General features: G+C 41.5%; 1 protein-coding gene across 20 annotated transcripts in view; it reads right to left on the reverse strand.

Moving 5' to 3' along the window:
• LOC129167887 (ankyrin-3-like) overlaps positions 1 to 25,331 on the reverse strand; it is a 96,260-nt gene that overhangs the window by 47,863 nt on the left and 23,066 nt on the right. For 5 of the 20 annotated variants that reach the window (XM_054752558.1, XM_054752561.1, XM_054752556.1 and 2 more), the window contains exons 6-23: positions 23,709 to 23,894; positions 19,128 to 19,226; positions 16,659 to 16,757; positions 16,448 to 16,546; positions 16,164 to 16,361; positions 14,249 to 14,347; positions 12,481 to 12,579; positions 11,904 to 12,002; positions 9,886 to 10,083; positions 9,715 to 9,813; positions 9,516 to 9,614; positions 8,573 to 8,770; positions 8,399 to 8,497; positions 8,218 to 8,316; positions 8,034 to 8,132; positions 6,753 to 6,848; positions 5,354 to 5,426; positions 1,246 to 1,369 (exon numbers count right to left, since the gene is read on the reverse strand). In XM_054752558.1, the coding sequence (XP_054608533.1) occupies positions 1,246 to 1,369; positions 5,354 to 5,426; positions 6,753 to 6,848; positions 8,034 to 8,132; positions 8,218 to 8,316; positions 8,399 to 8,497; positions 8,573 to 8,770; positions 9,516 to 9,614; positions 9,715 to 9,813; positions 9,886 to 10,083; positions 11,904 to 12,002; positions 12,481 to 12,579; positions 14,249 to 14,347; positions 16,164 to 16,361; positions 16,448 to 16,546; positions 16,659 to 16,757; positions 19,128 to 19,226; positions 23,709 to 23,894 (2,162 nt within the window). Of the gene's footprint in view, positions 1 to 1,245; positions 1,370 to 4,190; positions 4,227 to 5,158; positions 5,219 to 5,353; positions 5,427 to 6,752; positions 6,849 to 8,033; positions 8,133 to 8,217; positions 8,317 to 8,398; positions 8,498 to 8,572; positions 8,771 to 9,515; positions 9,615 to 9,714; positions 9,814 to 9,885; positions 10,084 to 11,903; positions 12,003 to 12,480; positions 12,580 to 14,248; positions 14,348 to 16,163; positions 16,362 to 16,447; positions 16,547 to 16,658; positions 16,758 to 19,127; positions 19,227 to 23,465; positions 23,490 to 23,708; positions 23,895 to 25,331 lie in introns of all 20 variants that reach the window. The other 15 variants (XM_054752559.1, XM_054752554.1, XM_054752560.1 and 12 more) reach the window with 7 other exon arrangements.

Consider the following 25,331-nt stretch of genomic DNA (forward strand, 5'->3'; position numbering starts at 1 on the left):
GGAATAAAGTCCTAATGATGAGAAAAAAATTTACAAGAAGAAAGTTGAAAGAGCTGGGAAAAAAAACAGCAGAAATGGAAAAACATCTGTAATTTTTAATGAGAATAAATTTAAAATATTAACAGAAAAAAGTCACAATTTTTCCCCCCAAAAATTGTGATATTATGAGGAAAAATTTTAGTGGCATAGAATTGAAATATTAAAGAAAAAGGGAAGCGTTTGGTGTGTTGTTTTTTCTCGCACAATTTGTAAAACTTCAATAAAATAGATTATTGGAAAAAACATGTTTTTTTAAAGTCGGAATATGAGGAAAAACAAAACAAAATAAAGTTGTAATGTTTGGAAAATTAGGTTGGGGAAAAAAGTTACAATAGTTTGGGAATAAAGACTAAATATTATGGGAATAAAGTCATAATATTACAAGAAGCAAATTTATGAAGCTTATTTCAGAAAGGACAAAAAAAAAAGTTAAAATATTCAGTAAAGTAAAAAAAAAAAAAAAAGGCAAAAATGGGAAAAAAAAGAGCAAAGATAGAAGTTGGTACTAATAATAGCCTCTTTCACCTACAGGACAAAACTGAGATGCAGTTTTTTCTTGAAATATATATAACTTGCTAGCATAGCCACATGTGTTGCTTTATAAAATATCATAGCGGCAAAGTTGCATCCTTTAATTTTTCACTATGTGGCCCTCGCTGGAAAAAGTTTGGAGGAGAAATGTTGACAATGACAAATGTTAGCGACGCTAGCATAGCTAGGTGATGCTGAAGCGCTAAGATTACACTCTTTAACAGCAATATCACGCTAAGTTAGTTAGCTGTGTTCTCAGAAGAAAAACAAAACAAACTTACAACAGCTCCCATATCTGTAACTGACTGACAGATGAGTGGAAGAGCTTGATTTTAAGATGTGTAGCAAAGCCTTTTTTTTCCTTTTTTTTGAACAAAGTGCTGGTGGGTAAGAGGCGGTATCATGTCCAAGAGGAAGGAGACTTTCCCGTCATGTAACTTGAAAGCGAGCGCTGGAGTGCCTCTTCTCTCAAAAGTGCAACAAATAAGTGAGGAAGATGACAAATTTGGCTCACGTTTTTATGCTTGTTGCTCTAGGGACACATATTACTGTTACCACCGCACTTTAAGGACGTCTTGCACCGTATCTCGCGGGTGTACCTAATGAAATGTCCAGTGAGGGTGCATGAGAGCATCCGATGGACACAACCAGGATGCTAAAAACATGGTGTCCTACCTCTGCGAGCGAGCGCCCACGCTGAAGCCCATGTAGCCCTCCTGGGGCAGTGAGTCGTCGCCCAGCTCCCGCAGGTCCTGGGGGGCCAGGTACTTGTCCGTGTCCCCTGTCATTGCGTCGTCACCTTGGGCAGACAAACACACAGAGAAAGAGAGAGAGGGGGATGAATCTTTGGAGAGCACAGGAAGATGGACCAGTGAGGAAGCCCAGCGTCAGGATACACACGACCACTAAAAAGGCGTAAAGTCCTAAAGAAGCACATGCTCAAGCTTCTCCTGAAAGGCCTCCAGGTGTCCACGCCGCCAATGCTGCATCGGTCATAAGCGTGTTAACAGAAGCAATCGTGTGTTAGAGGTGGAAACCTACTTTAGAGAAGAAGAGCAGTTAGTGCATGTTGCTGTGCTAGCGTGTACTGTAGCCCACTCATGACCTCCCACTGCAGAGGAGGAGGAGGAGGAGTTAGAAAGAGGAGAAGAAGGGAGCAAGTGCATGCAGGCGGGGAAGCGACCGGCAAATAAAGAATGAAAGGGGACGGCATTCCAGCCCGATCCCTCCCACCCCCACATCCCTGTCACCTCAAACCCTTACTGCTGCTGCGCCCCCCCTGCCACCCCCCACCCATAAACTTCCACAGACCTCATCTACTGGCGTTCCGAGCCATTATTTGGGATCGCTGCGTTCCCAGCAGGAGCCCCACACAAACTCACCTCCGCCTCGGAAGCACTTCATTCAGTCCACCGACACTTTGAACAACTTCTTCCTTTGGGGGAACGTCCCCTGCCTGAACCGCCTGTCGCTCGCAGCCAGGCTCGATCACGCAAACAGATCCGCTTTCTCCCGCCTGCCCTCCCTACTCTGGGATAATCCAGTGCGTGTGTGTGTGTGCGCGTGTGTGTGTGTGACACAAATAGCAATCAGGGTGTGACTCACACTAAAGTTGTCTAACTTGATTAAGCTGGCGTCTATCGCTAATTAACTTGCTAAATCAATTAAGTCACGTGGGTATATTTATACGATATACAGGACATCACCACAACATTCGGTACACCTAGGCCTGTCACGATAACAAATTTTGCTGGACGATAATTGTCCTACAAATTATTGTCGGTAAACGATATTATTGTCAACATTATTTTGACACAGTTTTTTCATTAATGTAATGATAATATATGGCATAATAATACGAGTACACCGCATCAAAAGCAATAAACTTGAATTTCTCCAGAGTATTTAACATTGAAAAAAAAAGAGAGTATTTAACATTTTATCTGAACATCAAGAGCTTTAAAAAAAACAAAACAAAACAATGTAATACATAAAACAAAATAAAGACAAAAAAAAGGACTGTCTTCTTTAGCAAAAATTGCACTTAAAGGGATAGTTCGGATTTTTTGACATGGAGTTGTATGACATCAACAGAGACTTATAACTCCACCCCCCGGCTTCTCAAAACAGTAATACATCACAAAAATGTCTCCTCGAAAAAAATCAGATCTCACAAATCGCTCTGCGTTATGTTTGTCTCACGGCGTATTCCTGCGCACTGTCGCCTGTCCAGTTTGTGTATGTGATGAAGGCGCTCGCAGCTTCTTCCTTGACGGAGCGCCGCGGCTATCTTCCACAGCGGAAGAAGATGCGAGCGTCTTCATCACATACACAGGAATGGACAGGCGACTCCTTACTTGTGTAACCCCAGCGACTACTTCACCACTGAAATCCGACCAGAACTGAATTTAGAGGAGCAAATGGGGGGGTAAGTCGCTGTTGATGGACTACACTGCTGATGGGGATGTCATACAACTTTGTCAAAAAATCCAAACTGTCCCCTTAAATAAAAATCACAGTCACAATATTTGTGATTTTGCATCAGTGTCACTTTCGTCGTTGTCTGAATGTTGACAAAAGAAAACGAAGGAATAATCCGGAAATACACTGCAACATATGTACGTCTTGTCATCAGGAACATAGTTCTAAGTTATCCATTTACGTCAGTTAAGGTAGTTATTAGTTAAAGCTTTTCCCATCATGCATTTCTTCCCAGCAGAGCAGTTCATTGACCGTGGCTGCCCGGGCTGCAATAATTAATTCAGCTGCCTGTGTCCACTAGAGGGAGCTCATAATCTCCTCGGCCAATGACCTGCTCTGCTGGGAAGAAATGCATTATGCGAAGAAGTTCAAATAGCTCTTGTTTTATATTTTAAATTGGAATTGGTACTTGTCTTGTATATTTCTTAGCTACTTTTTGAGTGTAAGTAATGACCTCTTGCGATTTCCGATGGGTTGACAGGCTCATCGTGAGTTGCCTTATAGCTCGTGATTGGCTCCTGCCAAAGAAAGAGCTACCGTTTCCACGAGCGGCACAGTATTTAAACAATTAGTAGTAGTTCTGAAATAAAGGAGATGTCACAAGATTAGAATTTAGCCATAGATTAGCCACACCGCTGTATAAGCTGCAGGGTTCAAAGTTTACGAAAAAGTAGCGCCTTATACACCGTAAATGATGGTAATTTAAGATGGAGCCGTGTTCAAATTTGAGAAATCAGAAGCTGCTAGTGTCAGCTAGCTGCCCACTAGCAAAAACTACAACTGCAATAATAAACATGGCTCCTGTGGCCAAGCAACGTCATTGCATAATAACACTATAATAACATAGCAATGCATGTTGCTGCCTTTAAAAATAAATATAATCGCTTTGACCGAGTGAATTCATTTTACTTTGGAAAACACTTCTGGTGGGCCGACACTAACAGTTTACATAAGCAGGGGGAGGTGAGGGTGGTCCCAAATTAGAAGCGCGCGTGTGTGTGTGCGTGCTGCTTATGTGTGCGCTTACGGTTACACATGAGCCAAACTTAGACGAGGAACATATGAGAAGTCACACACTCACTCTGGTCATTTGGGTTAGTTGCAATGAAAACAAATCAGAGTTGTTGTTTCGGACTTACACGAGTAGCTGATGCAGACATTGCCACAATCCATCTCTGTTTGGACAAAACACAAACACACCGTTTATGCTCTGTCTTATGCTTTCCATCACAAACGCTGGAAGACCCTCCACCGGGACATTGCTTAGTTGTTTGAGCCTCGTGCTTCTGGTGTTGCAGCAGGAGACCGTACCACTTTCGGAGGGTCCTGGCTGAGCCGCTCTTTGGGGGGGAAACACATCCGGCTGTTGACGGAGTGTTTGCTTTGGCCCGATTGTGTGAAGCGACATTGACAAAAGATCAAGTGTGTGTGTGTGTGTGTGTGTGTGCAAACAACGCGGGCCGAAAAGAAAGCGGTCACACACACTCCACTCCTGTCACCATGGAAACTGAGAGAAAAGGCTGACTCGCAACATTTTGGCACCCCAGCGAGAAGGGACGGGTCGGTTGAACACGTGACAGTAAATCTAACATTATACTCAACAAAAATGTAAACGCAAAACTTTTGTCGCTGCTCTCGCTTGTACACAAAAGGCCTATTTCCCCCAAATATTGTACAGGTGGCTACAAAAAAAGGCCACTCTAAAATGCATTAATGCAGTTGCCATGCCTATTGCACGCTCCCTCAACATCCATGGCACTGTGCTTTGTGAGAAAACTGCACATTTTGGACTGGCCTTTTATTGTCGCCACCTGCAAGTGGCTAGACTATCTCGGCGTAGGTGAAGCGACACAGATTCATAAAGGTTTGTGAATAATATTTGAGGGAAATATGCCTTTTGTCTACATAAAAGATGGAAGCAAAAACAACACTTTGTGTCGCGTGTATACAGTATGTGAACCAAATGGTAAAATAGTAAAGAAAATGATGCTTTTGGGCGAAAAATCCAAATATAAAAGGAATAAGTGTAAGCAAAAAGCAGAGAAATGATACACGATGGAAAGGAAAAAGCAAATATGACTAAAAAGGATGAAAAGATGACAAGTACCTTCATCAACATCAGACAAATAGTCCTCTGTGATCTTTTCGGGAACATTGGCCTTACAGACTGTGTGATCGGGATGGAGGGAAGATGTTAGAGGAAATGATGGAATGAAAGAAATAGGTTGATGGTGAGTCACGAAAGAGAAATCTATCATGAAAACTTGGACCCACTTCGATTTGATCAAAGAGCAGAACTTACCATCATCGTCCGACATGTCCAGCACCTCGTTCATGGTCTCCGGAACGTTCATCTTGTGTTTCTCCGTCACCGTCTGCCAACAAATGCAAACATTCCTGATTGAACACAAGCAGTTATCTTATTTCCACAGGATTGGTCAAATATCAACGAAACAGAAAAACATGTAGAAATGTACTGTTTTTTTTCTGGTGACTTTTTTTGTCTGGGTTTTTTTTTCTGGTAACTTTGTTTATTTGTCAGCTTTTTCTGATAACTTTTTTTGGTCGATTTGTTTTCTGGTAACTTTTTTAGTCCATTTGTTTCTGGTAACATTTTGGTGTTTGTTTTGTTCTGGTAACTTTTCATTTTTTTGTCAGTTATTTTCTGGTAACTTTTTTGTGTCTTTTTTCTGGGAGCTATTTTTTTTTGGCCCATTAATTCATGTTAACTTTTTTTGGTCATTTTTTTCTGATCACTATTTGTCCGTTTTTTCTGGTAACTTTGTCATGTTTATTTTTTCTGGTAACTTTTCTTCTGTTTTTTTTTTCTGGTGACCTTTTTTTTGTCTGTTTTTTCGGGTAACGTTATTTATTTGTCTGTTTTTCTATGGTAACTGTTTCCGTGTCTATTTTTTTCTGGTAACTTTTTTGGTCTTTTTTTTCTGGTAACTTTATTTATTTGTCTGTTTGTTTCTGGTAACTTTTTTCCCCCTTTTTTTCGGCCAACTTTTTTCATGACAGTGGTTTGATGGCGCTGTCTGCAGGGGAAAAGGAAATGGTGCAATTATGAGTCCAGCAGAGGGCGCTGTCTCCATGTCAATTCAGTCAACATTAACCAGCAGGAAGATGTGACAAGACGTGATATTGCGTAACTGCATGTTTTGTAATACAATGCTGTATATTGTATGGCTGTCATTGAACCTTAATGTGTAAAACTCAATTTAATTTAAAATGTGTTTAAACCCGATAACATGCCTCTCGCAGTTATTATAAATAATAAAAATAGGTGTCCATTATTTGCGCTCGCTATTCGCTGGGGGTCTTACAATGTAATCCCCATGAATACCAGACAGCTACTGTTTCTGGAACATGATCAAAGTTATCGTTAAGGTATCGTTAAACTTGCACAGTTTAACATGTGCGAAAGGGAGCAGGAAGAAGAAGAGCTTATTTAATCTTCCCCCTCCTGAGTTTCAGCAGTCATTGTTAAATGAACATGTCCCATTTTCTAAAAGAAAAGGATGAAGAATGTGTAATAGTAAAGTTAATACATACTGTAGGGTTTGTTGATAGCAAGTTAGAAACATACGATTGTCCAAAATGTCTTGCGAAGAAGACCAACATGCCCAGCTTGACTTTTGATTGGTTCACTGATTGATTTGTCTTAATACTTTTGTCCATTCCGCCGGAGCATGACGCACCTGAGTGGTCAGTGTCTCCTCTGTGACCACCTTCAGCGTATCTACCACGGAGATGTAGCCCAGTCTCCTTGCGATGGACAGAGCGCTGTTCCCGTTCTGCAAGGTCAAAAAGGTCCATTATCAGGGTTTGTTCTCCAGCAGGATGACGACAAACAGCTTCCACAATTCCCACAAAACTTAACAGATGTTAAGACAAGAAAGCCAGTCAATTTGGATATGGAAACAAGTGGAAAAGTTACAAAGAAAAAAAAAAAAATTACAAAAAAAAGTTACCGGGAGAAAAATGGACCAGAAAAAAATTGACAAAAAAATAATAATAACAAATACACAGGACTTGAAAGAAAAAGTCATTTGTGCCAATAGATGGTAATCACATGAGGCGTGGATGTTGAAAGTGGCGTGGGAACTTTATCTTAAATTAAATCGTAAATTTTGGGACACATCATAAGTAGTGTACCTTTAAATCAGTGGATGTTTTGGCCTTTGAACACTAGACACCCTCGTCAAAGGCGGCCAACTGTGTCCCATGCCCAATCATGAGTAAAGTGAGCTAGGCAGTAAGGTCCCGAACTGGGATAAAAAAAAAAAAATGCCCCGCCCACCGGGTCATCGCTCAGCCTCCCCTCTGTCCCTGAGTAAGAGCAGGAAGTAAAGGGGTGGGTTTAAAAGTTCTTTAGGGTCGTCAGGTGGGTACCCTCCTTCATTGGTGTTTTGATGATAGGACCATGACACCTCCAGAGAGCTCATCGGCAACATCTGGCATCCCAGGTGTGTGCCCCCCTCTGTTTTGAGCCCAGCAAGTGTCCTTGCGCTTGATCCATAGCCAGTGACTGCTTCTTTCGGCCGCTTCAGAGACTGATCTTATTGTTGACAATAAAACAACAATTGACAACAAAAAAGTTTAAAAAGATAGCAGAAAAAAGTGGACAAAAAAAAAGGCATCAGAAAAAAAATTACCCCCCCAAAAAATCTTACCAGAATGGACAAAAAAAAGTTTGGACAAAAAAAAAATATTTAATAGATTACTAGAAAAAAAACACATAAAAAAAACTTACTTTTATTAGGGTATTTTCCTTAATGAGGTCCTATCCTTCTCATTTTAGGGGCTTTTAAAATGATATTGGATTCCAGTGAGAATAAACAGGGAAAATCTGCATTCTTCTCCTCTTGGCTGAAACTCTCTGACTTGGCAGCCTCCTGCCCCAACCACGTCTACCGACTCTGTTGTGATTGGCCAGGTGTCAGACGTGTGTGTGTGTGTGTGTATGTGTGTGTGCTCACCGTGGTGAGTTCGTTGGGCGCGGCCCCGTGATGCAGCAGCAGGTTGATGATGTGTGTGTGTCCCTGCTGTGCGGCCTGATGAAGAGGCGTGTAGCCGTTCTGCGGAAAAGCAAAAGTAAATGAATCCAATACTACTACAGCACAGTAGTACTCCATGCAGCCAGCCAGCTTGTAAAATGAGTACCTTGGTCTTAGCGTTGACCTTGGCCTGGTTTTTCAGCAGGAAGTTGACCATCTTCACGTTGCCATAGTGGCAGGCCACGTGGAGTGGGGTGTAGCCCAACTGATGCATACAAGGACCATGAAAATATAAATATTTTTTTAATGTAAATAAGAGGAAGATGTTAGGGGCTTTTCAAGCTAACCTTGGTCTCAGGATCTATGGTGGCTCCGTGGTTGACCAGAACTTCAGCCACGTTGACTTTATCCTCCTGGGCAGCCAGGTGGAGAGGCGTTAAGCCATACTGAAAAAAAACCCCAACACATTTTAGCTCAGTGCTAACAAGTTAACAAGTTAAAAAGGAACTCGTCGGCAAAACCTTGTTGCCCGTGTTGACCGGAGCATCTCGGGCCAGCAGCAGCGTCACCACATCCACGTGGCCTTCCTGGGCGGCCAGGTGCAGCGGCGTGATGCCCTGGCGTGTAACACTGTTGGTGGAGGCGCCGTACTCCAGCAGCGTGGTGGCGATCTCCATCTGGTTCTTCTTGGAGGCGATGTGGAGCGGCGTGTAGCCGTTCTGGGCCAAAAGAACGGACATGATTGCTGCCAAAATACCTCAGGGACCATCGATGATAATTAGACAAAGCAATTTCAGTAGAAATTGCGTGTGAATGCTGAAGTAGAACTGAAATGTAGAATGACTGTTGAAATGTGGTGAAATCTGGACAATTGCCAGAAAAATAAGATATCTGATGGTACCGGTATTGAATTTTGCTGCTGATAACAAGCTCAGTATGTCTGCGGTCTGAAACTATTCACAAGTTTCACTTTCGGATTGTAAATATGCAATTTGCAATGATTTTGCATAGTGTGTTCGTTACAAGACATTTGCCTATATCGGTATCGGTTGATACTAGCATCAGTAATGAAGAGCCTTACATTACCGGACATTGCCAAGAAAGCTAATATCAAGCATCTCTAGTCATAATCTATTATTTTATTAACATGAATAAGTCATTTTCTGTTGATATCATTAAATGTATGCCAAGATATGTATGCTAACATGTCAGATACATTTTAAAAACTAGACTGACACTCATTCACACAGAAACAAAGCAGGAAACAGCGTCAACATTTTCAACATTTCAACATTTACAAGAAAACTGAACGCTCCTAAGTTCCTAAGTTACAGTCTATATTTTCCCACTCCAGTCTGGCGGGTGGCAGTAATGAGCATTTCAAAATGGCTGCCAAATGACACAAAATGTAGCAAGATGCGATACTTTTGAAGCTAACATGATCCAACGCTGTCAGGCTCTTACCTTGGCAGCAGCATGCGGCGACGCTCCCTGCTTGAGCAACAGCAGCGCCACCTTCTGGTTATCATAGTGCGCGGCCACATGCAGTGGAGTTAGTCCACTCTGGACAAACACACACAGTTAGGTGGCATTCACACACACAAAGCTGCTGTGATCCAGTGCACATGCTCTGGACTCAATCAGGAAGGTAGATGTGTGTTACCTTCCCAGCTGCGTCAGGCTCGGCATTCTTCTGCAGGAGAAGGTTGGCCACCTCCATCTTGCCGTACTTGGCCGCCACATGAAGAGGAGTGAAGCCCTTCTGTAGGTAAAAAAAAAAAGATTCACTACTAGCTTGTGACCAGAGGGGGTGTTGGCTCTTGCGTGCATTAACCTTGGTGGTGATGCCCAGACTGGCTCCGTGGTCCAGTAGCGCTGCCGCCACCTCTCGGTGTCCCTCCCGGGCCGCTAGGTGTAGAGGCGTGTACCCCGAGCTGGTGGTCGTGTCGGGAGACGCTCCGTTTGTCAGCAGCTGCTGGACGATGTCTTGCTTGCCCAGACGGCTGGAGATGTGCAGCGGCGTCTGGTCGTCCTGTCCACAGAGGGGAGTGGGGGCGGAAGTCGTTTACTACCGTGCGCACACTAAACCAGAAGTGGAATCTTAAGTGTGGTCCGTGGACTAGGATTTTTTTCGGCATACACTGCAAACTGTGTCAAAGGCTAAGCGTTCACTTTACCGGCCCATCTACGTTCCTACCCTCACCTATGGTTATGAGCTTTGGGTCGTGACCTTTGGGTACAAGTTGCGTAAATGAGTTTCCTCCGTAGCTTGGCTGGGCTCTTCCTTGGAGCTAAGTTGAGAAGCACAGTCATCTGGAGGAAACTCGGGACACCCTTACTTTTTGAAGTGAACAATGAGAACCGATTTGCAGATATACAGTGGTGTGAAAAAGTGCTTTCCCCCTTCCTGAACAACTGCAATCAAGCGTTTGTGATAACTTGCAATGAGTCTCTTCCAGCGCTGTGGAGGAATTTTGGCCCACTCATCTTTGCAGAATTGTTGTCATTCAGCCACACTGGAGGCTTTTCCAGCATGAAGCGCCTTTTTAAGGTCATGCCACAGCATCTCAATAGGATTCAGGTCAGGACTTTGACTAGGCCACCCCAAAGTCTTCATTTTGTTTTTCTTCAGCCATTCAGAGGTGGACTTGCTGGTGTGTTTTGGATCATTGTCCTGCTGCAGAACCCAAGTTGGTTTCAGCGTGAGGTCAATAACAGATGCCCGGACATTCTCCTTCAGCAGAATTCATGCTTTCATTTATCACAGCAAGTCTTCCAGTCCCAGACCATCACTCTACCACCACCATATTTTACTGCTGGTATGATGTTCTTTTTCTGAAATGCGGCGTAACTTTTACGCCAGATGTAATGGGACACCTTTTGTCTCGTCAGACCAGAGTGTTTTCCCAAAGGTCTTGGGGATCATGAAGATGTTTTCTGCCAAAATTGAGACTAACCTTAATGTTCTTTTTGTTCAGCAGTGGTTTTGGTCTTGTAACTCTGCCATGCAGGCCGTTTTTGTCCAGTGTCTTTCTTATGGTGGAGTCATGAACACTGACCTTAATTGAGGCAAGTGAGGCCTGCAGTTCTTTGGATGTTTTTGTGGGGTCTTTTGTGACCTCTTGGATGAGTCGTCGCTGCGCTGTTGGCGTTATGTTGGTTGGCCGGCCACTCCTGGGAAGGTTCACCACTGTTCCATGCTTTCGCCATTTGTGGATAATGGCTCTCACTGTGGCTTGCTAGAGTGCCAAAGCTTTAGAAATGGCTTTATAACCTTTTCCAGACTGATAGATTTCAATTAATCTCACTTAAGTTGTGTTTTAACGGGGTGGCAATCAGTTTTTCCATACAGGGCTAGTTTTGGATTTTTTTTTTCCATTAATAATAAAAAGTTTAATTTAAAAACTGCATTTTGCGTTCAGTTATGTTGTCATTGACTAATATTTCAATTTGTTTAATGATCTGAAACATTTCAGTGTGACAAACATGCAAAAAAAATAGGAATATAAGATATCGCTTAAAAGAGCCGTTCAAAAGACTTGACTCATTTGCAAACGTCACATCAGGAGAGGTCCATGCAACAATGGCAAGCCGGAGTGGTCTGTGGAGTTGAAAGTGTGGTGTTCAGTAACGCAATGATTACTTTCCATGGTACCTAATTACATTTATGAAAAAGTAATTCCATTACTAAATACTTCTGCAGGGAAGTAACTATAATCACTTTGACACCGCCTAAAACAGTTTGGCTGAAAGACCAAAATGGATAGATAAATATATGTTTCTAAAAATAGCCATGGTCATGTGGTCATGCTCTTAATCTCCCACAAATACACACATACACAAACACACTACCTTGGCCTTGGCGTCAACTCGTGCACCATTCTGGACCAAATATCGGACCACATTGGATTGTCCTGCCCTTGCAGCCATGTGGAGAGCAGTCTCGCCTCTCTGGAACACACACACGCGCACACACCGACACACACACAGACACGCACACACAGACACACAGGTTAGTGCATCGAATTAAGAACTAACCAACTACAATAGTAGTTTTCCAACCAGACAAATAGGTGTAGAAATGAAGTGCTCCTGCTTAGCACGCGCGCAATAACGATGTCCCATAATGCTCGTTTCCACGGCAACCCCGCCACAGACATGGCGTGGGCGGCCAAATACTTGAGGTTGATGAGTTAACTGTGAAGCACTTTTTCCCTCCTCTTTTTTTTTTTTTTTTTTGGGAGTTTGCAGCCACTCCAAAGAGCAGCTAGCATTCCCGGGCCCAGACGAGAGAGGTACACATGGAAATAATATCATCCTACACGGGAGACTTTTTCATGTTTGCTACTTTTTATGTCTCTGAGTCTACAAGTGTGGTGGTTGCGGTTGAAAACATACATAAATAAATACACATATTTCCAGTACTGACCACATTGCTGGTATTGGGCGAAGCTCCGTGGTTGATGAGCTGGTGGACGATGTTTTCATGTCCCATGAACGCCGCGACGTGGATAGGAGTCAGGCCGGACTGCCGGGACAAAAATGAGTACATCGCATCACTGAAGTGCCACTTGTAACATTTGATAACTAATTTTTTTCATGGGAAGAGAAAAGTATTTCCACAAAGTGGGAAGGACACAGTTTTCCGACTCGCATTAATGTTTTTCTTCTGTATTTTAAACACTTTTATTTCTTCCTTTTTTTATTTTCCTGTTATTTTTCAACTTCTGTTTGGTTACTGCGTTTTTGGACATGTTGAATTGTGCAAATGCGACCATGGGACGTTCCTTAATGTAACATATTAAGCATGTCTGAAATAAATAAGCCATACCGGTGGTTCCCACAGGACTGCAGTCTATTTGCATCTATTTGCATTGGTATTTTGTAATTTTAGCAAAAAATGCTAAATTTAAAATAAATGTCTTGAAATAAAAATTTCATCTGTGGCTTCTTTTTAAATTTTATATGATTTATTTTAGTTTTAGTTTTTTACATTTCATTATAAATAATAAAATTGTATTATGATATATATATATATATATTTTTTTTACATTTTATTATAAAAAATTGTATTGCTATTTATTTTATTTATTAGTTATTTTATTCATTTAGTTTTTTAAGCACCTACAAGCCCACAACAGCACCTGCTGCTCGCTGAGAAGAGCGATACATGCTTTTATGTTAAGAGTCTCCAATGAGTGGAAAAAGACACTAGATTTGTCACTAGTCACTTTTTTCAGAAAAGGAGAATCTACAGAGGTCTGAATACTTGATAGAAAAAGTTAAATTTGCATAATTGTTGCAGGTGCATATAATTTTAGCAAAAAATGAATGAATGAAAATTTTAAAATAAATGTTTATAAATATAAAATTCTTCTGTTGCTTCTTTCTAGATTTTATAGGATTTTTTTTGGTTTGTTGACATTTTATTATAAATCATAAAATTTGATGGTTATATTATTTATTGTTTTAAATTGTATTATTAATAATAAAGTTGTATTGTAATTATTTGTTATATTATTTATGTATTATTTATTTATTTATTTCAAGCACCCACAGGCCCACAGCAGCACCCGCTGCTTGTTGAGAAAAAAAGTTTAATTTGCATAATTGTTGCATGTTCATGTAATTTTAGCAAAAAACACACACACAAAAAATAAGTTCAGAAATATACATATGATTTATATAATCAATTTTATTTAGTTTTCTTTTTTTACATTATACTTTTTTGGTTATTATATTTATTTTTTACATTTTATTATACATAATAAAATTGTATCATTTTTATGCAGGCCCCGCTGCTCGTTGAGAGGAGCAGCTTTCATGTTATAGTCTCTAATGTTAGTGGAAAAAGTCGCTAGATTTGTCGCTAGTCACAAAAAAAGAGAATCTAGAGGCATCTGAATACTCGCTAAAAAAATGTCCCCCTGCTACGTCTTCTTATTCTCCGGCAGACCATGTGCGTATGAGATGTGTTAAGAAGCTATGATGAAAGTTACGATACCTTCTACTGGTTACAGAGTCGTAACAACGATCTACATTCACAGACAGTCCAATTATAATGTGTTTATGAGCGAGAGAAAACAGTATAAATAAATGTATGGCAAACATTGCATACCATACATAAGATAAAGCTGGACTAATCCATTGTTCTGTCCCAAGACTTTTGTCCATCTCTAGAAGACAGATGCACGCACCTCGGTGACGGCCTGGATAGAGGCGCCATGCTTCAGGAGGAGCTCCATCACCTTGACCCGGTTCTTCTTGCAGGCGATGTGCAGCGGTGTGAAACCATTCTAGAAGACACAATTCAAACCTGGTGATCAGGGAACGCTGCACAAGGCGGGACACATCTGGAACGCCGGGCGGAAAATCCAGCCTGTCCTTTCTTCCCCCCCGACGAGCACGCGTGGAAAGAATTCTCTCAGAATGCAAAGTTAGCCTTGCTGCCTTCTCCTGCCTGCTCTCCAAAGCTTTTGTCTGAATGACTTCATCCGACTTTCTCCCCCCCCACCTTTTCCCAAGACCTAACCACACCCACGTCTCCCCTTACACACCCGCCTTGGTTGTCTTACACCAGGACAGGACAGAAAAGGACACTTGCATGTCCTCTTATCTTCATTCTTGCTTCAGTGTACATTTTAGTTTTGTTCGTGTCTTATGGCGCATATCTTTTACTTTTTTCTGCTCCTTTGTTCTACTCCGCCCTCACTTATTGATGAAAACACTTCCTATTTTAGCCTGTAGCATGGTCGCTCTAGCATACGCCGTTCAAATGGAGCTAAACGCGCAACTTTGGAGGACATTGGAGAAACTCAAGTGGGGATTTGACCGCTATACATGCTACCAGTAGGGGGCGCCACTGGGTCAGTCTCGAATGCTGGGCTGACAACTTCTGCCCCGGAAATGCACAGAATACATCCGGAAATGCAAATAAAGCATCAGGGAATGCAAACAAAATTTATAGTTTCACAAGAAGAAGTTTTTGATTTGGAAACAAAAGTAGCATTTTTAGAATTCTGGTCATTTTGTTTACAAAACTTTTTCTCATTAGATTACAGCTTGTTTCTCTTCATATTTTGACTTTATTCTTGTAAAATTACTGCTGATTTTTCCATTTTTGCCATTGTTCTCATTTCAATTTTAGAATGTGCTGCGGGCTAATAAAAAAACAGCTGCCGGCCACAAATGATCCCTGGGCCACACCTTGGACAACCCTGCTCTAGACCGACCAAATCAATATGAACATTTAGTGGTTTAGTCCTCAACATATCATAAAAGAGGCAAATATGATGATCATTGTTTTCCAAAGTCAAAGATGAAGTATGTGACTACACTTGGCCCCCAACTAACGAACACAATTGGTTCCAGACGACTGTTCGCAAATCGATTTGTTCGTAAGTCCAACAAAAGGTAATATTACCAATGATATAGGTACTACATGTACGTGTATACATATACAGTACATGTGTATGTATGTAAATATGAGTTTGGATGTAGTAGTAATATTAAACAAGGATAATTAATGAAAAAAACAATAATAAAAGTGATATAATAATACGTAATGATAAATGTTATTTACCTATGAAGAGGAGTGGTCGAGCATACCTCGTTGTGGTGGAGGAGGAGGAGTTATTGGAAAAAAGGACAAATTGTCGTTCGCAAATCGATTTGTTCGTAAGTCCAACAAAAGGTAATATTACCAATGATATAGGTACTACATGTACGTGTATACATATACAGTACATGTGTATGTATGTAAATATGAGTTTGGATGTAGTAGTAATATTAAACGAGGATAATTAATGAAAAAAACAATAATAAAAGTGAAAGTGAAAAGTGAAGTGAAAGTAGACATGGTAAAATGCTCAGAAAGTGGAGAAATGCTGACCGACATTCAAATCATTCATTGCGACCATCATGAAGGAAAAAGATGGTATCTTCCAACATGTGAAAGAATCTGCTCCTATGAAATGGACAGTGATAACTAAGCAGGGCAGTGGTGTGATTACTGACACTTCCCCCTCCCAATGAGCCTGTCTTCTCTCCCTCCCTTGCAAGGCCCCGTCCAGTGTGCAAGACAACCACAGGGAGTTCTAAGCTCCTCCTCACCAAGGCCTTGGCATTGGGGTTGGCCTTTTTATCCACGATGACCTTGGCCACCTTGTAGTGCCCGCAGTGGGCGGCAACGTGCAGCGCCGTCAAGTAGTCGTTGGTCACGTCATCCACAGGCGCGTCGTGGTGCAGCAGCAGCTGGACGCAGTTAAGGTGGTCGCCCTGCGTGGCCATGTGGAGCGGCGACAGGCCGTTCTACGGAGAGGCGTTAGGCAGGAAAGAGATGCTAACCCACAAGCTAACAGGAAGCGTGTGGACAAACGTAGCCGAGGGGCGCATACCTTGGTCTTGGAGAGGATGGGGGCGCCCCTGTTGAGCAACATCTCCACCACCTGCTCGTGGCCGCTCCTGGCTCCGCAGTGGAGCGGCGTCAAACCGTCCTGAGGAATCAAAGGCGGGACTTAAGCGAGCGTGCTCAGGCTGATTAATTCATCATGTCATGTATGAATTGTGGACCTGCCAAATACACCTGACAGGTGTTTGTGAGCGCACCTTGGTCCGCGCGTCTATCTTGGCTCCTCGCTCCAGTAGAAGCCGCACCATGTTGCCGTTCCCACGCTTGGAGGCCACATGTAGCGGCGTGATGTCGTTCTGGAGACGGATGAAAACAAAACATCACTTTGAAAGCAAACACTGCGAATAGCTTCCATTACCACGCCACAGCTCTCCTGACGGCATGGGAGGAAAAGAGGAAAACGTCTCCCTCTATAGCAGGGGTCGGGAACCATTTTAGCTAAGAGAGCCGTGAAAGCCACATATTTGAAAACGTATTTCCGTGAGAGCCATATAATATTTTTTTTAACATTGAATACAACTAAATGTGGGGATTTTTAAGCAAGACCAACAATTTTAGAATGTAATAAGTGTCTGAATTTATTCTTTTTAATAATGTTGTTTTACCGGAGCTAACCAATAATACATAAAATACTTCTTACCATTAATGCGACTTCTGGTGCTGCATGGTTTTGCACCGTGACTATTTGATTAAAGGAGGGAAGTTTACTTCTTGACTTCTCAATGACCCGGGTATTATCCAGTAATAATTGATTTGGTGAATGAAAGTAATGTTTTACTTTTAAAAAGTCTAAAGCCTATCCCAGCCGACCTCAGGCGACAGGCGGGGTACACCCCGGACTGGTCGCCAGCAGGGCACATATAGACAAAAAAACATTCACACTCACATTCATACCTATGGACAATTTAGAGTCGCTAACCTGCATGTTTTTGGATGTGGGAGGAAACCGGAGTACCCGGAGAAAACCCACGCACACACAGGGAGAACATGCAAACTCCACACAGAAATGCCCAGAGGAGAATCGAACCCAGGTCTTCCCCATCTCCAGGCTGTTACTGTGTTGGCCAACATGCTAACCACTAGACCACCGTGCGGCCCCACTTCTCAACCAATGTTCCAAATTTGAACCCTCATGTTGAGCAACACAAACGCAACATTGATACAACATGCATTTGCTGACGTTTATTCACTGTCAGGTTCTGGTCACTTCTCAAATAATGTTCCAAATTTGAAGCCTTTTGTTTGACTTTTGGGCTCTGTACATTTTGACAAAACAGAATTAGTAATAATAATAAAATAATAATAATAGTAAAATAAAATTGTCGCAATTCACAAATACAACAATTGGTTCAATGTTGCTTAAATGTTGCACTTCAACGTTTACAAACTATTTTGCAACGTTGTTTCAAGTTTAAATGTTGAATGTTATGAATGTTTATTCAGCGTCGTATCAGCGTTGTGTGCCTGCTGGGATAGGTTCCCTACACCTCCTCTAGAGCAGTGGTTCCCAAACTTTTCACAGTCACGTACCCCTTCAGACATTTGACTTGAAGCCATGCACCCCCTACTCCTGCACACTTAAAAAAAACATAAACCATTTTAAACTTTTATTAAATTAAAATATTAAGCATGATTCATTGGTCAATTAATTTATATGAAGTAATTCTGTTTTAAATAGTTAATAAAGTTTTACATGAGCACTGATAAATAGATAAGATGTGAATTTCTCTTGGAGCTGAATAAAGTATCTATCTATGTATTGGTCCTACATATCTTTTATTTCAGCCGGATGTTGGGATCCTTGCGTTTGAATGGTTTGATGGGTTGAAGTCTGCATATTAATTTGATCCCAAATTGAAAGGGAAAGTTAAACAAACATGATAAAGCAGTATCTCAAGTACAAAAATAGATACAGGCAGCGATAAAGTCTCATTTTCAGGGGTATCTCCAATGTCTCATCCTGGCACGCACATTCCAGTGCAGGGATTGGAACACCAATATGAATTAAACCTTCAAGATGAAACACTCTTAATACACCTCTTAATCATCAAACTTACTTACTAATTCATATAACTCACACAGAGCAATGAAGAACTTCATGCCGTGTCTCCTTCCTGCTTTCTGCTATGATTGTGCGCTCTGTGCTATGAGGCATTCAGGTGCGCTTGTAATTGTGAGTGTTACGCACTAACTGTTTTTCATTTTTATTCACGTACCCCCTATGACAATCGGTGCACCCCGTGGGGTTACACGTACGCCACTTTGGGAGAATGGGCTCTACGGGAAGAAAACCACGTTAGCCGCCATCTGTTAGCCACATTAGCTTTGGGCCATATGTGTGTAGTGCAACTCGATGCAACAATAAAGCAGCACCCATCATTGCAGCTGCCATTCCCCGGGAAATAAAATAAATAAATAAAAGTAATTGTCCATAAAACTTTAGGAGTCGTGGGCCAAGAAAGAATCCATGAATAAAATGTTAATAACAGGAGGTAGTTACAAATGAAGATAACGGTCGTCCAAATTAGGATTGTTTGGCCTTGTGGGAGGTCTGCGCTCCAATGCAATTTTAGGTACAAATTTCTCTCAGTAGAGTGACAAGAACAGCTGGTGTTCCATACGTCTCTCACATGCACACACACACACATTCACACACACACACTAACCCGTGCCTTGAAATCCACGGCGGCGCCTCTGTTGAGCAGCAGCGTTGCTACGTTGATGTTGCCGTAGTGAGCGGCGATGTGGAGAGGCGTGAAGCCGCTCTGAGGCACAAAGACAAGAAAACAATTAAACAAAGACCAGGTGAGAAGGTTCCGCGCGGCAGCAGCAAAGCCAAGCGTGATGGGACGCTGTGCACCAAACCAGCTAACCGGGCAAAGCTGCACAAAGCTCAGCAACACGTGCGCTTGAGAACAAAGTGTCTTGCAAAAAGCCTTCAAAAGATAAAGCGCATTAGCTGCCATCCAATGAATATCATGCAGTAATAATACACTTGTTTTAGTTGCTGGAAATGACAGAAACGACTAAAAAGTACACATGAAGGGCAGCATGCATCTGCAACAGTGAAGCGCTACGAACTGTAAAAGAAAACCTGTACAGTAATCCCTCGTTTATCACGATTAATTGGTTCCAGATCTGACTGTGATAAGTGAATTTCAACCAAGTAAGATTCCTTATTTATAAATGGAATACTTTGGTAGCATAGAAAACCTGTTACAACCTTCTAAATATGCGTTTTAATATTATTAGAGCCTTCTAGCCATGACATAACACCCCTATAGTCACCTTTGCACTCCTATTACCCAATATAGTAGACATAAGAGAAAAGAAGACATAATAAGACATAAAAAAGGCATAATATAGACCAGGGGTAGGGAACCTATGGCTCGGGAGCCAGATGTGGCTCTTCTGGTGGTTGCATCTGGCTCTCTGGCTTTAACACAATCACATTTTTTCGTTGTAATTTTATTTGACGGAAATCACAGTGTTAAAAATAACATTCAAAATATAAAACTTCTTTACGCACTTTAATCCATCCATCCATTTTCTACCGCAAGCACAGAAGTCACATTAATGGTAAGAAGTATCTTACAGTATTTATTATTGGTTAGCTTCAATATAACGGCATTATTAAAAATAATAAATTCAGAGACTTATTATACTCTAAAATTGTTGGTCATGCTTAATAATGCACACATTTTGTTGTGTTGTCAGTTGTTAGTTGTATATGGCTCTCACGGAAATACATTTAAAAATATGTGGCTTTCTTGGCTCTCTTAGCAAAAAAGGTTCCCGACCCCTGATATACACAAAGGCTGCGCGGTAGCCTAGTAGTTAGCATGTTAGCATGTGGCCACAGAAGAATAAAGGAAGATCTGCGTTCTGTGTGGAGTTTGCATGTTCAATACAAGGAAATAAAGCATTGGATTTAAGCACGGCAGGCTTTATATGGATGTGTGTTTTTAGCACTTTTAATGATAAAGAGGCCGTGCTATAGGCTGGCAACCAGTCCAGGGTGTACCCCGCCTTTCACCTGAGGTCAGCTGCGTTAGGCTCCAGCATACCCCTGCGACCCTAGTGAGGATAAGCGACGTAGAAGATAGATGGATGGATGATAAAGAGATAAAGAGACGCTACTCCATTGAGTCTGCCTGTCTGTGTCTGTGTCATCGCCTTCAGACAACGGAACGTAGCATGGCGGATGGCAGAAGACAAGCTGGAGACCGAGAAATAATTACGCCACAATTACGGTCCAGTGTGTGGATACAATTTGGCTTTTGTAAAGAAGGAGATGTTGTCAATAAGGATATGTAAAGGTTAAGTGAAATCCAACGGCATCGCGACAAATCTCTCCACCCACCTACTAAAGCTCCATGGGATTTCACACAATGCTGACCGTCCAGGCACCACCTGCGGTGTTCCCGCAGCAGCAGCAGCAGCAGCGCAAGGTAACATCATCTGCAGAAGCCTCAGGTCTCACCAGCATGTTTAGGGAGACTAGGCCAAAACTGTAATTGTTGTTTACATCCCTAATTAATTTATACCTCATTCCCTTACAAAAAACAACAGGAATGTAGGAAACTTCCCCTGCACTGCCCAGTATACATGTATTTATTTCACAGTCACACTGGTTGAATTTTTGGCTAAAAAGTTAATGAATCTATTTAAAATTATTGAATCGTTTTAAATCGTATGGTTCTAAATGAACCAATATTGTCCTTGAATCGTATCGGCAATAGTATCGTTATTGAAACGAATAGTTACAACCCTATTCCATCCATCCATCCATCTTCTATGTCACTTATCCTCATTAGGGTTGCGGGTATGCTGGAGCCTATCCCAGCTGACTTCGGACAAGAGGCGGGATACACCCTGGACTGGTCGCCAGCCAATCGCAGGGCACATATAGACAAACAACCATTCACATTCACAACCCTATTAAAGATGCATATTTTTGGACAAAAAATTATTTATAAATGGAATATTTTCATAGTTAAAAATCATCAGCAAAGATCTAATATATTTTTCAAAAACGATGATAGAGTGAAGCTGCGAAATTCAAAGCGTAATTCAAAGTGGCGAGGGATTACTGTACTCAACAAAAATATAAAACACAACACTTTTGTTTTTTGCGACCATTTTTCACGAGCTGAACTCAAAGATGTAAAACTTTATCTATGCACCAAAAGGCCGACACAGTTAAACAGCACACTTTGGAGTGACCTTTTATTGGGGCCAACCTAAGGCACACCTAAGAATCATACTGTAATCAATCAGTCACAACTGTGAGGTAGATGAATCATACCTGAATATATCTTAATAAATTCCTCTAAAATGCATTTTGGAATTATGTTAATTATGTGTGTTCATGTTTAAAAAGATGACCTAAGCCAGGAGCGTCCAAAATGTGGCACAGGGGCCATTTTCGACCTGCGGCTACTTTTTCTGGCCCGCAGCACATTCTAAACTACAACACGAAAATTGTAAAAAAAAAAAAAAAAAAAAATTGAAAAATTAGTAGTAATTTTACACGAAAAAAAAAAAAATTGTAATCTAATCAGAAAAAGTAAGAATTTTGTGAGAATAACGTTGTGGAAAAATAACATAATTTTATTGGCATAAAGTTAAAATGTTAAAGAAAAACATTTTTTTTTAAGTGATAATAATAATAGTTTTAATTTTTGGAGAAAAGATAAAAAAGAGTGTTATTCCAACAAAAAACAGTCGCAGTTTTACGGGAATAAAGTCATCATATTATAAGGTAAAATAATGTCATTTTAGTAGCATAAAGTTAAAATATTTAAGGAAAAAATATGTTTTTTTCAAGTCGGAATATTATGAGAAACAAATAAATAAAATAACATTGTAATTTTTAGAAAATTAGGTTGGAGAAAAAGTTATAATGTCATGAGAATAAAGTTATAACATTATAGGAATGAAGTCAAATTTTGCGAGAAGAAAACGTACAAGAAGTAAGCTGAAATGGTTGGAAAATGTAAAAAAAACTAAACAGAAATGGACTCAAAATAGTAAAAGAAAATTATGTATTATAACAAGAAAAAAGTTGCTATTTTACAGTAATAAACTCATAAGATTATGAGGAAAACTAATGTTATTTTATTAGCATAGAGTTCAGGTATTAAAAAAAACACGTTATTTATTTAAGTCGTATGGAGAACCAAACAAAATTAAATTTAAAAAAATGCGGAAAAAATGAGAAACAAAAAGAGCAAAGTATAAAAACGATACTAACAATATGCTTTTGTACCAATATCACAAAGCTGATGAAGTTTTTTTCTTGTTTTTCTTGTCTTTCTTGTTTTTTTGTCGCAATGTTGAAAAATTCTAACTTTCACTGAAGCGGTAGCCAATTGTCAAAATTAGACATTTTTCTGGGCGTTACTACCATTACTTGCGGATTTTCATTATTTGCTGGTGGGTCCGGAACCAAAGCCCCGCTGGGTTGAATATTCTGATATTTTTTACCGCTTTAGATTTCACCAAAATCTTCTAAAATATACTTTTAAAGAGCACAAAATTCCAACATATTTTGTCATACATGCCATTTCTGTCTGCTGTCTTAACACATGTAGCCTTTTCGGTTCCATGTAGTGAACTACCGTGAAGCGAACAGCACTCGGAAGACCCGTCTGTCGAGTGGTGTCGGTTTGGCTTGTTTGGTGCTCACTAACGATTCAAATGAGTCCCAAATATAGAGATGGAATGTGTCGTGGCTAAAACCATGTTTACAGTCTTTATGCTAAGCTATGCTAACAATTTTGCTAACATGGCGGCAATACAAACACTGTAGGTAACGGTGAGTGTGCTCGAGAGTATGTGTGCACTCACACAACAAGGCTGAAATGAGATGCAAACGCCATGAGGCAGCAAAAGCTTTCATGCTAGCATTTAGCGCTCATGCTAGCAGCCTGAAGGCTTTGCGATGGCGACCATGAGGGTGAGAAGGAAGAGGAAGAGAGGAAGGAAGAGAAGGCGTGTACCTCTGTTGTTCTATTCACCATCATCTAGAAACAAAAAGTCAGAGGGGGTGGGGCAAGAAAGAGGGGGAGGGGGGGAGAATGGGGTGGTTAGTGTACCACGAGTACGACACCAAGCGGCATGATGGCCACGCACTCCATGAATTGCGGACGCACAACCGGATGCCGCCACACCCATCGCAATGTGTGGTTGGTCAAGTGTGAGTGTTCACCCGTAGCGGGCGTAGCGGGGGCCCGATGGCCTACCTTGGACTCCACGTCGGCGTTGTGGTCGCTCTGCAGCAGGAGGGCGGCGGCCTTGGTGTCGTCTTTCCTGGCGGCGATGTGCAGCGCAGGGAGGCGCACCTTGCCCTTGGTGTCGTTCTCCAGGAGGAGCGACACCACCTGGTCGTGGCCTTGCTGCAGCGCCACCGCCAGGGGGGTGAAGCCGTCCTGCGGGCGGGCAGAAAGAGATGACTGCTTGTCACATCAATCATGACAATATCCTGCAGGGCTCACCCCTAATTCACTATTATTATGATGGCGCTACCTACAGGGACTCTTCCACAGTCAGTGGGGCTACATGCTGAGGCAGGGATGTCCAAACTTTTTCCCATGAGGGCAACACAGTGAAAAATGAAAGGATGCACCTTTTATTTTGTAAAGCAACACGTAGATATGCTAACAAGTTATATATATTTCAAGAAAAAACTAAATCTCAGCTTTGTCTTTGTGTTTGCCCCCTTCCTGAATGCTAACAACACAACTGAACACAAAATACAGTTTTTAAATGAAAGTTTTTATTATTAAAACGAGAAAAAAACATTCAAAGCTACATGGCCCTGTGTGAAAAAGTGATTGCCCCCTAAAGCTAATAACTGGTTGGGCCCCCCTTAGCAGCAACAACTGCAATCAAGCGTTTGTGATAACTTGCAATGAGTCTCTTCCAGCGCTGGGGAGGAATTTTGGCCCACTCATCTTTGCAGAATTGTTGTCATTCAGCCACATTGGAGGCTTTTCCAGCATGAAGCGCCTTTCTAAGGTCATGCCACAGCATCTCAATAGGATTCAGGTCAGGACTTTGACTAGGCCACTCCAAAGTCTTCATCCATTCAGAGGTGGACTTGCTGGTGTGTTTTGGATCATTGTCCTGCTGCAGAACCCAAGTTGGTTTCAGCTTGAGGTCACCAACAGATGGATGGACATTCTCCTTCAGCAGAATTCATGCTTCCATTTATCACAGCAAGTCTTCTAGGTCCTGAAGCAGCAAAACAGTCCCAGACCATCACACTACCACCACCATATTTTACTGTTGGTATGATGTTCTTTTTCTGAAATGCGGCGTTACTTTCACGCCAGATGTAATGGGACACACACCTTCCAAAAAGTTCAACTTTTGTCTCGTCAGACCGCAGAGTATTTTCCCAAAGGTCTTGGGGATCATCAAGGTGTTTGCTGGCAAAATTGAAACGAGCCTTAATGTTCTTTTTGTTCAATTTTCATTTTGGAACTCTGTCATGTACGCTGTTTTTGCCCAGTCTCTTTCTTATGGTGAAGTCATGAACACTGACCATGACTGAGGCAGGTGAGTTCTGCAGGTCTCTGAATGTTGTTGTGGGGTCTTTTGTGACCTCTTGGATGAGTCGTCACTGCGCACTTGGGGTTATTTTCTTTGGCCAGAAACTCCTGGGAGTGTTTGCCACTGTTCCATGTTTTCGCCATTTGTGAATAATGGCTCTCACTGTGGTTTGCTGGAGTCCCTAAGCTTTAGAACAGGCTTTATAACCTTTTCCGCACCGATAGATCTCAGCTATGTTTTAACAGAGGGGGAAATCACTTTTTGACACAGGGCCATGTAAGTTTGGATTTTTTTCCCCCAATAACAAAATG

Source organism: Dunckerocampus dactyliophorus, chromosome 15, assembly GCF_027744805.1.
Source record: "Dunckerocampus dactyliophorus isolate RoL2022-P2 chromosome 15, RoL_Ddac_1.1, whole genome shotgun sequence".
Taxonomy (NCBI): Eukaryota; Metazoa; Chordata; class Actinopteri; order Syngnathiformes; family Syngnathidae; genus Dunckerocampus; species Dunckerocampus dactyliophorus.